General features: G+C 42.3%; 2 protein-coding genes across 10 annotated transcripts in view; one reads left to right on the top strand and one right to left on the bottom strand.

The window, feature by feature from the left end:
- PUS7 (pseudouridine synthase 7) overlaps positions 1–13,085 on the bottom strand; it is a 32,852-nt gene extending 19,767 nt beyond the window's left edge. For 2 of the 4 annotated variants that reach the window (XM_087935545.1, XM_087935547.1), the window contains exons 1-6: positions 9,333–9,520; positions 8,205–8,262; positions 6,266–6,662; positions 4,174–4,258; positions 3,727–3,828; positions 1,045–1,189 (exon numbers count right to left, since the gene is read on the bottom strand). In XM_087935545.1, the coding sequence (XP_087791671.1) occupies positions 1,045–1,189; positions 3,727–3,828; positions 4,174–4,258; positions 6,266–6,633 (700 nt within the window). In that variant the 5' untranslated portion in view covers positions 6,634–6,662; positions 8,205–8,262; positions 9,333–9,520. Of the gene's footprint in view, positions 1–1,044; positions 1,190–3,726; positions 3,829–4,173; positions 4,259–6,265; positions 6,663–8,204; positions 8,265–9,332; positions 9,681–11,588; positions 11,732–12,627 lie in introns of those variants that run through there. The other 2 variants (XM_087935546.1, XM_087935544.1) reach the window with 2 other exon arrangements.
- Positions 13,086–13,299: 214 nt separating this feature from the next.
- Positions 13,300–16,505, top strand: part of SRPK2 (SRSF protein kinase 2) — a 120,831-nt gene continuing 117,625 nt past the window's right edge. For all 6 annotated transcript variants that reach the window (XM_026701563.2, XM_026701573.2, XM_026701545.2 and 3 more), the window contains exons 1-2: positions 13,300–13,457; positions 13,671–13,755. In XM_026701563.2, the coding sequence (XP_026557348.1) occupies positions 13,442–13,457; positions 13,671–13,755 (101 nt within the window). In that variant the 5' untranslated portion in view covers positions 13,300–13,441. The remainder of the gene's footprint in view (positions 13,458–13,670; positions 13,756–16,505) is intronic.

Raw genomic sequence — 16,505 nt, 5'->3', positions numbered from 1 at the left:
CTGTCGCAGCCAAATGCCTTTGTCGTTTTGACAAATGCTTCAAATCCTGCGACTTTTGCTTTTTTACTTACGACGGCTGTTCAAAGCTATGACAGGTCTGAATCTGGCTTCCCGCTGACTTTGCTTGTCAGAAGGCCATAAAAGGGAGATGGCGTAAACCCCGGGACGTGACAACCACCATAAATACAACGCCGGTTTGCCGAGCGTTTGAATTTGGATCACCTGACTATAGGGATGCCGCCACGGTCCTTAAGTGTGAAAAAAATGGTCACATGCAGAGGTAGGATTTAGCTCAGGGGTAGGGAAACTTGGCTCTTTTATCACTTATGGACTTCAATTCCCAGAATTCCTGAGTGAGCCATAAAAGGTTCCCCATGCCTGGCCTACTGGTTTTTCAGTTGTGAGGAAATCAATTTTTGACTCGAATGGGACTGTTTAATATACAAATGTAGGACATATAAAGAATATACATGTCCTACATTTGTATATTAAACAGTCCCATTCAAGTAAAAAATTGATTTCCCTCACAACTGAAAAACCAGTAGGCCAGGCATGGGGAACCTTTTATGGCTCACTCAGGAATTCTGGGAGTTGAAGTCCATAAGTGATAAAAGAGCCAAGTTTCCCTACCCCTGATTTAGCTGGTTCGGACCGGTTTGCGTGAACCGGTTGTTCCAGCGACGGGTTGGCCCCACCTACCCACCCTGGCGCTAGTCTGTCCTAGAGCCCAGCGTGGCAGTGGCTTTGCTCACCAAACTGGTTGTTACGGCAGACACAAGTGATGTTTTTTGGTGCCGTTGTAACTCTCAACGGCCACTAAACGAATGATGGTAAGTCAAGGATTCCTTGCATCTGCAGGAGTCCGAAAAATAAAGTCCCAGCTGGTTTGAAGAGTCCCGCTAATGAGCAGATGCCATTCTGCAGAGTTGTAATGATGTCTGAAGCCTTTCTTTACTCAACTTCTTTGGGAGTGTGTCCAAATAATTAGATGCTCTCTTATTAACCCGCTTTTTGGTTTTTTAAAACGGCAGTAATAAAACTCACTTGCAAGTGATTTTTTCCCAGCTGCGTGGTAAGCAACAATGCACTTTTTCCCATCCTGGTTCTCTGTTTTGGTCTCTAATCCTGGAAATAAAGATTTTACAGCCTGGTGTATAATTGTCCTTTTTTCTTTAGTGTCTTCAATTACCTATGCAGCAACACATTAACAAAAACAACAAGAAGTAAATACTCCAGTTACACCAAGTTTCCCTAAGCAAAAGAAGTAATGGGGAGCTCATAAACGGAATGGAGTTTATCATTTTTTACAAATAATTCAAGGTGGCAAACACACGATGCTGCTTCCACCTCTTCTTCTCACCACAACAACCTTGCGAGGTAGGTTGGGCTGAGAGATTGTGATTGGCCTCAGGTACCCCAGCTGACTTTCGGGCTTAAGGTGGGACTAGAACTCTCAGTCTCCCGGTGATTGGCCCAAACTCACCCACATTGTCTTACATGGCTAAGTTGGGATTTGAACTTGTGGTTTCCCACATTCTAGGCTGTTGCCTTAACTACTACACCAAGCTAGCTTATTGGAAGCTTTTAAAGGAGGAAGGGAATGTACAACAACTTTTTCTCTCCTAGTCCTGTTTCTACTTCGTCCAAATTCTGAAACCTCACATTGGAGCAACTTCCCAGTTCAGAAGAAAATCAATTTAATTCCATTTGACTGTTCACAACTGAATGCCTCTCATAATGCAGGTCACTCTGGGCTCCACAACTGTAATGCTAATTGACTAAAGCACCTTGGATGCTATGTATATTTAATTTGGATTAAATATACTTAGCACGCATTAGGAAGTTTTTATTGGGTTTTTTTATTGTTCTAAAATGGTTTTAGTATTTTAATTGTAATAGAAAGAAACAAAATGTTAATGGCCCAAGGACTAATCAATAAATAAAGAACAACAAAGAAAGATTTTAATTGTAATATAGTTTTCGAACTGTAATCCGCCTAGAATGATTGACTGAGATGGATGACTATGTAAACTGAAGGAAGGAAGGAATAAAGAAGTAAATAAATAAATTCCAAATGCCTTAAAAAAAGATCAGAAGAAAATCAGATGGAACCTTTCTCTGTGACAGGTTTATTACCTATATTAGGAAGCTTAAAATAAATCTAAATAGTTCTGGCACAAAGACCTCTTTCTGCAATCTGAAATGGTATCTAAAATCAAAACTCTTTCACTTCATAATCATAATGAATTAAAACAGTCCACCCCAGTTGAGGACAGGAAAACTGTACAGAGGGTGATAATCACAGCTCAAAAGATCATTAGTTGCCCTCTGCCTTCCCTGAAAGACTCAGCCAGGTCCAGCTGCCAAAGCAGAATCAAAGCCATTATAGAAGACCCTTCACACCCTTTGCAATTATCTTTTTGACCTGCTGCCCTCTGTACGGCATTTTAGGTCAATAAAAAATCCCACACCACTAGACTAACAAATAGTTTCTTTCCCTGGGCCATCTGAACCGCAAATAAACACGAAGTCACTACGTTATTAAGATGTGAAATCTCAATACCCCATTCAGATGTATAATAACATATTACAGTACAATCCATCTCTTGTGTATTATACTCGGCTAAGCATGACAGTTGGATGTATATTTTGTGTATATTCGTAGATATTGTACTCTCAAATTGCAAATGGAGACGTGGGTACTCTATTATTATCTTCATTTTTAAATGCTCTGGTTTTATTGCATTACGAACAGTCGCTGGGGTGCATCTACAGTTTCATTGTACTTGTACAATGACAATAAAGTTCTTCTAATCTATCTATTTCCCCCTCCCCACTCAAAAACAGAAAATCTGTTTTTGCACATCTTCTACCATGTTTCCCCCAAAATAAGACCAGCTCTTATATTCATTTTTGCTCCAAAAGATGCATTAGGTCTTATTTTCCTGGTTAGGTCTTATTTTCGGGGAAATACAGTCCTCAATGCATCCGTCTGGCTAACAATCTTAACGGGCTTATTTTTGGGGTAGGGCTTATATTACAAGCATCCTGAAAAGTCATGCTAAGTAAGGCAGCGGTGGCTAACCTTTTTGGGCTCCCGTGCTGATAATTGCGCGTGCGCTTGCCTGCTTGTGTTTGCGTGCCATCACCCAGAAGGCAATGCGTGCGGGCCCCCCATGCCTCCTGCGTATGTGTGCATGGCCCACACTTCTGCGCATGCGCGATTGTGTCCTGAACGCTGCTGTGCCCCTGCACATGCGCGCCAGACACCTGACAATGAGCTGGTGGGTGGCGCGCATGTGCAGTAGACCTTTTCTGGGTGAGTGCCTGCATGCCGGCAGTAATGGCTCTAGTGTGCTACTCCCGGCACGCGTGCCATAGGTTCACCACCATGGTGCTAGGGCTTATTTTCTAATTGGGTCTTATTTTCAGGGAAATAAGGTAAAAGAGCAGAGACAACAGGCGGTCCATAGAAGGAACAATGTTAGTGCATTAATATGATTTGTATTTCAAAGGGCAAAATGCCTCTACTCAGTTTTCTTCCTAATAAATATCGCTTAACAGGCTTAATGTAGACATTGTCCAAAACTCACACTTAGAGGTTTTGTCTCTACTCTGTGACTCACATCTGCCTACAGTTTCTTAGGAAACCCCCTTCTCAATTGTTTGCGTTTACTGTATAACTTTCACCCGAATTAATCGGAGATATCATATTTTGAAGTGTACCTCAATGGAAACACTGCTTTCTTTGTTTTTAAAAAGCTGGAGGTCTTCCAGGCGTTGTTTCTCTTCGGGTGACAATACTGTAAAGATCTCTTCAGGAGGATCCTAGAATATATATATGAAAACACGATAAATAACAAGACTGAACTTTTTTTTAATACAGGTATCAAAACTGGACTGACTTTTAAATGTCTGTGGAGATTTTCAATCGTCCAGCGCATGGTTGTCCCCAAAGATGCTTTTTCCAAAAGGAAACTGGATTTTCTTGGGTTATTTTTCCTTTGAAAGCGTTTCGGTTCTCATCCAAGAAGCTTCTTCACTTCTGAACTGAAGAAGCTTCTTGGATGAGAAGCGAAACAAGACAATGCCTTTTGGGGAAAAAAAAGCACTTTTGGAACTGACTTTTAAATAAGTTTATTTTATTTCAGGAGCAATGGAAAGAAAATTTACCTCCTTATCTACGGGCACCGAGAAGTCATCTAAATGAATGATCTCTCCTTCTTTTCCTATTTCATGAACCACAAAATCGGAGTATCTAATAGAAGACACAAGACAGGTTAAGTCAGTGGTGGCTAACTTTTTCTGGTTGCTGTGCCAAAAATTGTGCATGCGCTTGAATGCTCACTTGCCAGCACCCAGAAGGCAATGCGTCCCTCCACGCCCCTACCATGTGCATGCAATACCTCCCCCTGTAGCCCTCTTATCTGCACTGTGCCCCACAGCTAATTTTCTGCCAGTTTGAGGCCTTTTCCCGCCTCCCAGAGGCTTGAGGAAGGCTTCTGCAGGCCGAAAACTAGACCCATTTTGTCACTTCCAGGAAAAACAGGAAGTAACGAAATGGGCCTAGTTTTCGGCCTGAAAAGCTTACAGAAGCCTTCCTCTGGGAAGTTGAAAAAGGACTCAAACCAGCCGAAAATCAGCTGTGAGGCACGCACATATGCAGTGAGGTAAATTTGCATGCAGCTCGTGTGCCGGCCCAAATGGCTCTGAGTTGCCATCACGGGGTTAAGTCAATACAGAAAGTGCCACGAATACGAATGTCAAAAGACTTGTTGAAATTCCAAACATTTGCAGTTAGGGTAAGGAAGAAGAGATATATTATTTATTTAAGTTAAATTTATTTAGCTCCTATCTCACTGTGGGGATAATCTGCCTAAATAGAACTGAGGTAAAATTATCGAACAATAACATAAACAATGCAAAAGGAACATAACAAGAATACATCAATATGATAACCCCAAAATACAGCAATACGATAGCCAAAATATGATGGAGCACACAACTGTTGACTTACAACAGTTCATTTAGTGATTGAAGTTACAACAGCACTGAAAAAAGTGACTTTGACCATTTTTCACATATAACCGTTGCAGTATCCCCATGGTCATCTGATTAAAATCGAGACAATTGGCTATTGATTCGTACTTATGATGGTTGCAGTGTTGTGGGGTCACGTGATCCCCTTTTGCGACCTTCTGACAAGCAAAGTCAACGAAGAAGCCAGATTCACTTAACAACTGTGACAAGAAAGGTGTTGTGGTCTGCAGGCAGCCTGCGGAGACAGCAACAGAGTTGGATAGTGGGGAGGAACACAGGCCAGTCTGGGAGTCTGGGGAGGACTCAGACAAGAGATCTGCATCCGACACAGAGATGGGGCCAGGACCATCTGGGAGTTATGTGCTGACTCTGGAGCTTCCAGAATCTCGCAGCAGTGAGGCAGAGGAACAGGGGGAGTCTGTTCCCAGTGCGCGCTTGCGCAGAGCTGCCAGAAGGCAAGGACAGTTAAGACAAAAGGGGCGACTCGGAAGTAAGGCTCGGAAGTGATTGGCCCCTCCCATAAGACATAAAGGCGGAGCAAAGGGACAGAAGCCTTTGCAGGAAGCAACTTTGTTTGTTCTGGTCGGTTTAATATCTGAAGCTCTGTGTTGACTTTGTGCTCTGTTTGGCTTTGTACAGCTAATTGGCAATTTCATCGTTGGCAGCATTTCAAGGAAGATAAATGTAGGTGCTTATCAGACTTATCCTGAAGGAATTTGGCAGGGACTATTTACAAACTGTTTGAGACTCATTACTGGCTGTGAATTACTAAAATTCACAGCCATTGAAATAAAGAAAAAAAGGGTTTAGGGATTAACATGTTTGTTCTTGTCTGAATAAGCCTTGGTCAGAACAAAAGGTCATAAAACGGGGCAAAATTCATTGAACCACTATCTCGCTTAGCAACATAAATTTTGGGCTGAATTTTGGTCATAAGTTGGGGACTATCCATATTTACAATGGTTGCAGTGTCCTGGGAAGTCCCACAATCATAATTTGCAATCTTCCCGAATTTAGTTTGGACTGGACAGATCAACAGGGAGGAGCCAAATTCACTTAATGACCAAATAACTGTAGTGATTCACTTAACAGTCGTGACCAAAAGGCCCGTAAAATTGTCCATGACCACTTTGCTAAGTCCTGGAAACGCTGGCCCCAGCTGGTGTCGTTAAACAGAGGACTACCCACAATGCAATTCTTGTCAGATCCACCCGTGCAGTATTACCTCTCTTTTAATATTCCTAGAAAGCCCTTGTGCAAGCTAGCAAATTTTGTGATGCCCACATCCTCCTCCATCAAGCCGTGTTTCATCAGATCTGCAAATTTCTCCGGTTCACGTTCCCCATCGCTTTCTACCAATTCTTCCTCTTCTTGGCCTGGATTTTCTTCGTTTAAAACTACGTCTCCTTTGGATTCTTTGACCAGAGGGCTTATTGGCCGCTCCAGGCCAGGTTTGGCTTCCTCATCGGAATTCTTTTTTGCTATCGGGGTTTCTTCAGAGAACTTCTGCTTTTTAAGATCATCCACACCATCCTGATCGCCTTTGGGATGGGCCCGTTTCCTGGATATGTTTTCTGGGCCCGCCGTTTCCATTGTTAGGGCATACAGACCGAGGAATAATCCTGCAGAAGGGACACTATTAGTATATTCCACATTTTTTTTGCTTTAATTGGACCTGCCACTCGCAATGTAAATTTTTTAAAATTTATATATATATACATATATACACACACACATACACACACATATTTTTAAGTTTTTGCGGGTACTTACATATATGGTATTCAGCTTTGTTCGGGTATTTTCCCACGTCATTATAATTGTGCTTTTAAAGTTGTAGCAACATTTCGGCAGAATCTCATCTGCCATCGTCCGAGTAAATGGACAGCTATCATTTATTAGGCACCCAGATGAAACCTAGCTTCCTAATAAATGATAGCCATCCATTTACTCGGAGCCAAGCCGCACTAAAAGCCTCCAATACAGGAAACACAATGTTGCCAGCCAATCAAGACAAAAAAAGCCACAAACAGACAGAAGATATTAGAAACACAATCAAGCAGAACACAGCAAACTCCAAGACCAATAAACACAGACCAAGACTCCCAACCAATCAGGATGAAGAAAAAACCATTTTGGCACAGCAGTAGGCTAGCCCCAAATTTAAAACAGAAACGGCTGTGAAAGTCTGACTCACAGACGAACACAATACAGAAGCCTGATGATGGCAGATGAGATTCTGCCGAAACGTTGCTACAACTTTAAAAGCACAACTATAATGACGTGGGAAAATACCCGAACAAAGCTGAATACCATACATGTAAGTACCCGTGAAAACTTAAGAAAACACACATACACACACACACACACACACACACACATACGTATGTATGTATATATATGTATATATGTATGTATGTGTCTGTGTGTGCGTATATACATACACACACACACCCACACACCCACACCCACACACACACACATATATATGGTATTCAGCTGTACATACATATATAAATTTTCCCTAAAACAGAATGGTTTATAGAAAGATAAAGCACATTTTATTTCATTTCCTTACATGCTGCCCGTTAACACAAATTTACTTAGTTCCAAAATGAATGTTATGCTCATACCATATTCAAATACATGTTTATCTGTAAGTTAAACTTGCTGTATCAATGAGACTTTATTTCTGACAAGTTGTGGAGAAGAGCGTGATTTTTTTAAATCATTGCATTGCTCCTTCATACAGTAGTAGTTGAATAGCGTGGAAATAATGTGACACCTTCAGTTGCATTTGTAAAACTTTATAAGTTAGTTCAATTATAACAGTCTACTGCTAGGTGGACATTCTGGAAGTATTTTATAATCAATTTAGACAAAAGAAATCAATGTATTTGGGCTGTACACCTTCAACTTATAGAATTTTTCATTGTCTGGCGCCTTCCTTCCTTCTTTCTTCCCTCCCTTTTTCTCCTTCCTTTCCCTCCCTTCCACCTTTCCTTCGTTATTCTCTCCTCCTTTCTCCTCTCTCCCTCCCTTTCTCTCTCCTTCCTTCCTTCCTTCCTTCCTTCCCCAAATCCCTGTCCTTTCATCCAACCAGAGGCCAGCAAGCAAAAGCCAGACAAGGGAGTACCCAGGAGACAAAAATCCTGCCAACTCACTTTCTGAGATTCAAAGCCACAGACAGTCTCCTTTCTCTGCTCTGCATACAACCAAGGACTCTGAAAAAGAACAGAAACGATTAGTCACAACCCAACACCTTGACCGTCAAACACGAACCCTAAAACATGACAGGGAAGAATAGATGATAAACAGACAGAAAGACAGACAGGTGGATGGAGGGACAGACAAATAGATAGTAGAGATAGATAGGTGACTGATAGATGGTACATGAATAGATAGGGTACATAGACAGACAGACATATTACATGAGAGAGATAGGCAGAAGATAGACAGGTGATAAGAGACAGATGGATAGATGACAGAGATAAACACATGGATAGATGATAGATAGATTGATTTAGAATAACAGAGTTGGAACGGACCTTGGAGGTCTTCTAATCCAAGCCACTGCTTAGGCAGGAAACCTTACACCACTTCAGACAAATGGCTGTCCAAGCTCTTCTTTAAAACGTCCAGTGTTGGAGCATTTACAACTTCTGGAGGCAAGTTGTTCCACTGAGTAATTGTTCTCATTGTGATAGGATGATAGGATAGATATGATGATAGATAGATAGATAGATAGATAGATAGATAGATAGATAGATAGATAGATAGATAGATGGATAGATACCGGTAGGTAGGTAAATACCAGTAGGTAGATAAGTAGGTAGGTAGATGATAAGGTGATAAACAGATATTTAGATAGATACAGGCAGGTAGGTAGATACTTGTAAGTAGGTAGGTTGATAGATGGTGAGAGAGCGAGGGACAGAGAGAGAGAGAGAGAGAGAGACACTTCCAAGGTTATGAACACTCCCAATGCAAAATCCACTGATCTTTCTCCTTCTGGCTGGGGAGGAAGCCCCAGCACTACTAGGGAACACGGTAGCAGAAAGGCTCCCCCACCTCCTCCCCATAAGCCCCCTGACTGAGCTCCCCCTCTTCCCCCAGCCCTTCTCCAGGCGTTTGCAAAAGGGAAAAGGGGCTCCTCGGCCGAGGCATCGGCCCATATGGCCCGTCCGGAGGCGGAGAGGCGCCGGGGCAGGGGAGCCGCGTCCTTCTTCCCCAGCTAGGCTGGTCAAACGGCGCCGCCTCCTCTTCCTCCGGGCCCCGCCAAGCGCGCTTACCGGGCTGAGGGGACGCGGAGAACGGAGCCCGATCGGCCCCTTTGCAGGCTTCCCACACCGCCTCTGGGCCGGGCGGGAACGAGAAGGCCTTCCTCGACTGGCGGCCTGCAGTAGAGCCGTTCCGGAGCAGGGAAGAAGCATGGGCGGGCAAAGGCGGAGCTCCGCGGCGGGCAACGCTGGGCTTCTGCGCAGGGCTGCGGGTCCGCCCCGGGGTCTTGCATCGGACGGGGCCGGTCACTTTGCAGGATCAATTGATCTCCTCCCGGATCTCAGGCGAGAACAGCTTTAGCCTTCATGAATATAGCAGGAATAGCAACACCCTATGATAGGCTCGAGATCCAGATGGATCTACATAAAAATGTTAAAATATTAAAAAAGATCCAGAGGGATCTAAATAAAAATGTTAAATGATTAAAAAAGATCCAGAGGGATCTAAATAAAAAGGATACATGATTAAAAAAAAAATCCAGAGGGATCTAAATAAAAATAAATGGTTTTTTAAAAAGATCCAGAGGGATCTAAATAAAAACAATAAATGATTAAAAAAGATCCAGAGGAATTAAAAGGATAAATGATTTTTAAAAAAGAATCTAGAGGGATCTAAATAAAAACGATAAATGATTAAAAAAAGATCCAGTGGGATCTAAATTAAAAAGATAAATGGTTTTTTAAAAAAAGATCTAGAGGTATCTAAAAAAGAATAAATGATTTAAAAAAAGATCCAGAGGGATCTTGTTGACAGACTTGAACAAATCCAATATAGGGAAAAGTAAAATCTTACACTCAGGCAAGAAAAATCAAATATGGATTGGGAGAAATCAGGCTCAATAGCAGTGACCGTGAGAGGGATCTTGAAGTCTTAGTGGACAACCAGCTAAATAAGAGCAGAATATAGCAACAGCCACAAAAACTAATGCAATCCTAAACTGCATTAACAGAGGGATACAATCGAGAGGGAGGTACTTAAACCACTCTATAAAGCCCTATAAAGCCTTAAGACCACGTCTAGAGTACTGCATCCAGTTTTGGTCACCACGTTATAAAAAAAGATGCTGACACTCTATTTAGAGTTGTGGCCACTTGGAGGTTTATCTGTGTCCTCAGGGTCAGCTGAGTAGTGCAAATGGTAGTGTAGTCTACCATTTCCCCCCCTGGAAATCTGTTTGTACTCCCACACCCTTTGAAAGGTGTCATCCCCAATTGTATAGCTAAAACCTCTGTAAAGATATTCAACCATCCAAGTCGTGGTTGTCCCAAAGGTGCTTTTCCCAAGTGACGAATAACAGAAGAGTTGGAAGGCACCTTGGAGGTCATCTAATCCAACTCCTGCACAAGCAGGAGACACTACACTGCTTCTGACAGATGGCAGTCCAGTCTCTTCTTGAAAGTTTCCACAACTTCTGAAGGCAACTTCTGTTCCATTGGTTGATTGTTCTCACTGTCAGAAAATTTCTCATTTCCAGGTTGAATCTCTCCTTGATCAGTTTCCATACATTATTCCTTGTCTGGCCCTCAGGTGCTTTAGAAAACAGATTGAACCCCCTCCTCTCTGTGGCAGCCCCTCAAATATTGGAAGACTGCTCTCCTGTCTCCCCTGGTCCTTCTCTTCACTAGATTAGCCAGGCCCAGTTCCTGCAACTGTTCTTCATATGTTTTAGTCTCCAATCATCCCCTCATCATCTTGGTTCCTCTTTCTGGCACTTTCTAGGAGAAATTTCCTGACACAACAATCAATTTGTGGAACAACTTGCCTTCAGAAGTTGTGGGTACTTCCAAAACAGGAGGTTTTAAAGAGGAATTTGGAAAAGGAACGGTAAGCATTAAGAGTTAAATGTTGCTTCTGTGTACAAAGAAACAATCAGCATCTAAGCTTACACACTTAAATTTAGCCACAAAAGCAATCAAGATTTAGTTAGAAACAAAGTCAGAAACACTTGAGTTTAGAGAATTTGCCATGCATCCTAATTTCCACTGCAATAGGAAAATAATATGATCATCAAAGTTCAAAATCAAAAAGCCAAAAAGGAAATAGACAAAAACACCTTCTTGCTAGCAGTTAACACCCAGATGAGAATAGATTAAAATTAAGATTAACACTAGACCAATAATCAAGAAGTAAACAATACTCCAATCAAGGAACTATCAACACAGACAAACAAACAGTAAAAACAATCTAATAATGGAACCACCAAGAACACATCCGTCAACACTGACAGGTTAGCCTCTTTTACATAAACAGAGAGCAACCTCACCCACCTTTAGCACTGATGATATTACTCAGTTGGGTAATGAAATGTCTGCACGAAAGCCACCAAGCTCCGAGAGCACCAGGGACCTCACAATTTCCATATGAATCACATACAATTAACCAGCCTTTTCATTTTCTTTGGGTTCTTCATCTGAAATGCAATGAAGATCAGACTCTTCTAACTGTATTAAAATATCAGGGTGTTGGGAAATCATATATATATATATGTGTGTTTTGTTAAGTTTTCACGGGTACTTACGTACTCTGGTTGTGTCGGACACAACTGGAAGCCTGATGATGGCAGATGAGATTCTGCCAAAACGTTGCTACAACTTTAAAAGCACAACTACAATGACGTGGGAAAATACCCGAACAAAGCTGAATACCATACATGTAAGTACCCGTGAATACCATCTATCTATCTATCTATCTATCTATCTATCTATCTATCTATCTATCTATCTATCTATCTATCTATCTATCATCTATCTATCTATCTATCTATCTATCTATTTGCAGCTGGCAGAGTGAAGACAATTAGCAGTTCTATGTAATGGCCAGTGAAAAGATTGAAAAGCAGGTCACAAGGTAACCAATCTGGTTTGTTTTGTGACAATTGTTATAGTCACTAAGCAAACATTGTTCATTATAGGCTGATTTTGCCAAAAAACCAGAAATAAATGTTGGTTTTTGGCAAAACTGTCATAAATAGCTGTTACATTGACCCTGGGCCAGTCCTGTCGCAATCCAATTCAGCTCACAGGGTGGTTGTTGAGGGGAAAATAGGAAGAGGAATGAGTATTAGGTATATTTGCTGTCTTGATTTGCTTATAAAGTAATAAAGGTAAGATAAAAATCTAAAAACAATATGAGCGTTATCTTTCTTTCCAAGATCTTTTCGAAGTCCCTAGTGGGAAACTCCCTAACCTTAATCTGCAATGAATAATTCAATCAATCATTCAACAATCACAAAATAATTCATATTTAACTGACCTGGAAAAAGCATACACAAGAAAGGAAGGATAATACCAGTAGTCCTCAACTTACGACCATAGTTGAGCCCAAGGGTTTTGCTGCTAAGTGAGACAGTTGCCAAGTGAGCTTTATCCCATTTTGGGACCTTTTCTTGCCATCGTTGTTAAGTGAATCACTGCAGTTTTTAAGTTAGTAACTTAGTTGTTAAGTGAATCAGGCTGTCCCATTAAGTTTGCTTGTCGGAAGGTCACAAAAGGGGATCTCTGGACCCTGGGAGGTAGCAACCGTCATAAATATGAGCCAGTTGCCAAGGATGTGACCCTGGGGGATGCTGAAAGGGTCATAAAATGTGAAAAACGGTCAGAAGTCACTTTTTCAGTGCCTCTGTAACTTCAAACTGTCACTAAATGAGCTGTTATAAAACAAGGGTTTCCTGTGGCTGTTTAATTTCCCTCCCTGCTCTTTTTTGCAAGGGTGGGCTGGACTAGAAGACTTCCAAGACTTCCTTTCCAGCTGTATTCTGAGTAATCAATGCACAGAGAATTCCGTCCTCCCCCCCCCCAAAAAAAGATGCAAACACTGGATGGACCGGCAAACCTGCCTCCGAGGGTGACGTCACCCCGCCTGAGCCTCCGTGTGGAGGGGGGAGGAGATAGTAGAAGGAAAGGCGTGGCTCCCTGAGGCTCGGCCCCTCCGGTTACCTAGCGACCTTCCCTCCGGCTCCGCCTCTCTCGGGGCGGCGCAACCGCGCAGGCGCGGCTGGGCGTGAGGCGGCCCCGGTGTCCCTTCTGGAGTTGGCGCCCGGCGTTGGCGGCCTGAGTCGGCGGGGAGGAGCTGGAGGGAGCTGCGCGTGTGGCTCCGGGCCAGGCGAGGTGGCCGGAGAGTGATGAGCTCCCGGAAAGGTACGGCTGGGGAGGGCCGGCGAAGGGTCCCTCCGGTCCCCGGAGAGATTCGGGTCGCCGGGCGGAGGCTCTAGACTAGTCGCGCGAGGGGGGGGGGGGGAAACGGGGGACATCCCTTGCATCGTCAAGCGGGCGCCCGCGTGCTACCTGCCTCCAATAATTTGTATTTTGGTTTCTTTTCTTTTTCTTCTCCTCCCTTTTAACGTCCGGCAGTGCTGGCCTTGCAGGCCCGGAGGCGCCGCCCCAAGCACCCCGCAGCTCCCGGCAGGAAGGAGAAGCACCCACCGCATCACAAAAAGTGAGTATGGACCGGTGTGCTTGTGTTGTTGCGTTGTGCCAGGTTTGTCCCTAGGTGAATGGAGGAAGTGGGGGGGTGTCTCTTCGGTGCATTTGCATTTTGCACGCAAGAAACTTATCTTCATCCATCACCTTTCAGGATCTCACCCTCTTTCTATGGGACGTTTTTGTTCCGTGTCTTTGGGAATGCTGTTCGTTTTTCCGTGTTCAAGCCTCGTTTTGTGACAGTTGGAAAACGGGGTGCATCTGCCTTCCTTCTGGGTTTTTGCAGGAGTCCAGCTTGGGTGCTGACATTTCTTGACCCACAGGGTCGTCTTTTATTTTTTCTTTCCTCCTGGCATCTGTTTTTATTGCTGCATTTCGTTGCAAAGATATCTTTGATGTGCATGTGTGAATAGCGCTGGATAACTCCTCCAGCCTTTTCTGCTATTCCTGACACTGATTTTTATGCCCTAAGCATTTAATCTTCCTTCTCGGAGGGATTCCAACAAACACCTTCCTTATTTTGGCCTATAAAGCTGCCCCAATATAGCCTGGGGTTGAATTTTGAGGGAGGGGAAATGAATGGGAGCCAACAAGATCTGGTGATCTGATGCTTCCCCAAAAATCTTGCATCCAAATGTTGATGTGAATGGCCCTGGCTTGCTTCATGCAAGAGTGCTTGTCAAAGAAAATTGTTGATAACTGACTAGGTGAAAGGAAGCCCCAGTTTTGAGTTGTGCATCTTTCTATTTTTATTTATTTACTCTATTTTTCTTATTTTCATCTTTAAGTGCTTTGGTTTTATTGTATTGCAAATAGTTGCTGGGTGCATCCACAGTTTCATTGTACTTGTACAATGACAATAAAGTAGTTCTTCTTCTTCTTCTTCTTCTTCTTCTTCTTCTTCTTCTTCTTCTTCTTCTTCTTCTTCTTCTTCTTCTTCTTCTTCTTCTTCTCCTCCTCCTCCTCCTCCTCCTCCTCCTCCTCCTCCTCCTCCTCAATTGGGAAGATTTAGTGCACTTTTTTTAAAAGATGCCTTGTGGTCTGCTTAATTTAATGCTTTGTTTCCCAATATAGATTGGATTTTCCAAGTATATGATACTCCCGTTTTAAGATGCTTCAATCACAAGGTAGCTTTGATATAGAAATTTTTTGGCATCGCTGCCAGGGATCTGGTTGTCCCTGAAGGGTTGTATCATTTTAATGATTTAGGTGACATTATATAATATGCATTGCTAGTTCCTCCTTAGGATAAAGGACTCAAGCTAATTCCCCCCCACCCCCCTTGTTATATTAGTTTTCAGGGTTCTTTCTCTGCCTACAGAGAAGCATTGGGTGACAGGAGCCTTTGCTGCAAATTGTAGCAATGTAGCTGCTAAATCAAACATTTTTCAATTTCAGCCAGAACTACGCTACAGGCTATTTCCTGGGTGTTTTTAGGGAAATTGTGCTGGTGGCTTTGGACTTTTATTAAATACCTTGGCTTTTGGATTTAGTATTGTCCTTTTGTGTTGTCTTCCATGTTGTTTAGTCACTTTTTTTTGAAGTTCAGTTCATCACTTCAGTGTCTCGACACTGTCTAGTTATGATTGATTGATTGATTGATTGATTGATTGATTGAATTAATGTCTGGCAGGGACACCATAAAGATAAACAATGTGAAAATCCTAAGAAGCCAAAAGTGGTTTTACTCAGTAAGAACGCATCTCAAGAAACAGAAATGTATCTATGATAAATTAGATTGTATTTTTCGGAAAACTCATTTGGCAATTGGCAAAGTTCTTTTGACTCCAGATTTTAATATCCAGATTTTAATAGTGACCAAGAGCATCGTACTTCAGAAGTTAAGGCTGTTCCCTCATGTGTGATCAATCCTTATAGTAAGTCAGATCTGGCTGTAATGACAGGCTTGAGAGCTGCCATGTCTTCTGCTGTTTCTAAAAATGCTAAAAGGAATCCAGCCGGTTTAGAACTGGCAACCAAATAGTTCATCTGGATAAAAACACAAGAGGAAAAGTTATTGCTGACAAGGTTCTGATTTGATATTTCCCCCCTCCCTGGATTATCACCTGGATTAGAAATTGAATCACTTCCTGTTTTCTAGTGGAAAATTTGGTTTTCATACTTATCTTTATGTACAGCACCTTATCTAGCCTTATCTAAGCTGTCTCAGGCTTGGTTAGTATTGGATATGAAATTGCCATGGGATACCTGGGCATATTGGGAAATAAAAATAAAATAAACGGAGAGGAAAACAGCAGCCTAGTTTCCTACTGTAAGGAATTAAACCACACGGACATACCCACAAAGTACATAAAATCTAGGAGTAAGGTTTAATACTTTGTTTGCTTTACACTTGAGGATTATCCGTGATTATTCTTCCAGCCTAGGGGAAATTTTCACATTGGCTACACCAAGACAATGTTCAATGCATAAGGCCACATAAGCTCATGAAAAATATTTAAGCCATTCGTGTGTTGTTAACTGCCTTCATTGATTTGAAGGTGGCCCTTGATTTAATATCCAGGAAAAATAATTGGGACAAATTGATGACTATAATTGTCATCCCTGTTTACTTAGTCAAATTCTTAAGTTCCTTGACAATTACCATATGCAGGTAAGATATGCTACTTTTAGAGGTCTCCTCCCATCTTAAAATGAACCAGTGCTTGTTTCTTTTCTCTATACATTCAGCTCTGTGTTAATACTGTCCAGAAGTGAGTTTCATCCTTCATACTGAGCGATAAATCCATATCCATTTTTCTCATT

This window comes from Pseudonaja textilis, chromosome 5, assembly GCF_049901715.1.
Source record: "Pseudonaja textilis isolate UNSWEBS1 chromosome 5, rPseTex1.2, whole genome shotgun sequence".
Taxonomy (NCBI): Eukaryota; Metazoa; Chordata; class Lepidosauria; order Squamata; family Elapidae; genus Pseudonaja; species Pseudonaja textilis.
The sequence above is the reverse complement of the archived record's forward strand: the minus strand, read 5'-3'. Positions and strand labels throughout refer to the sequence as shown.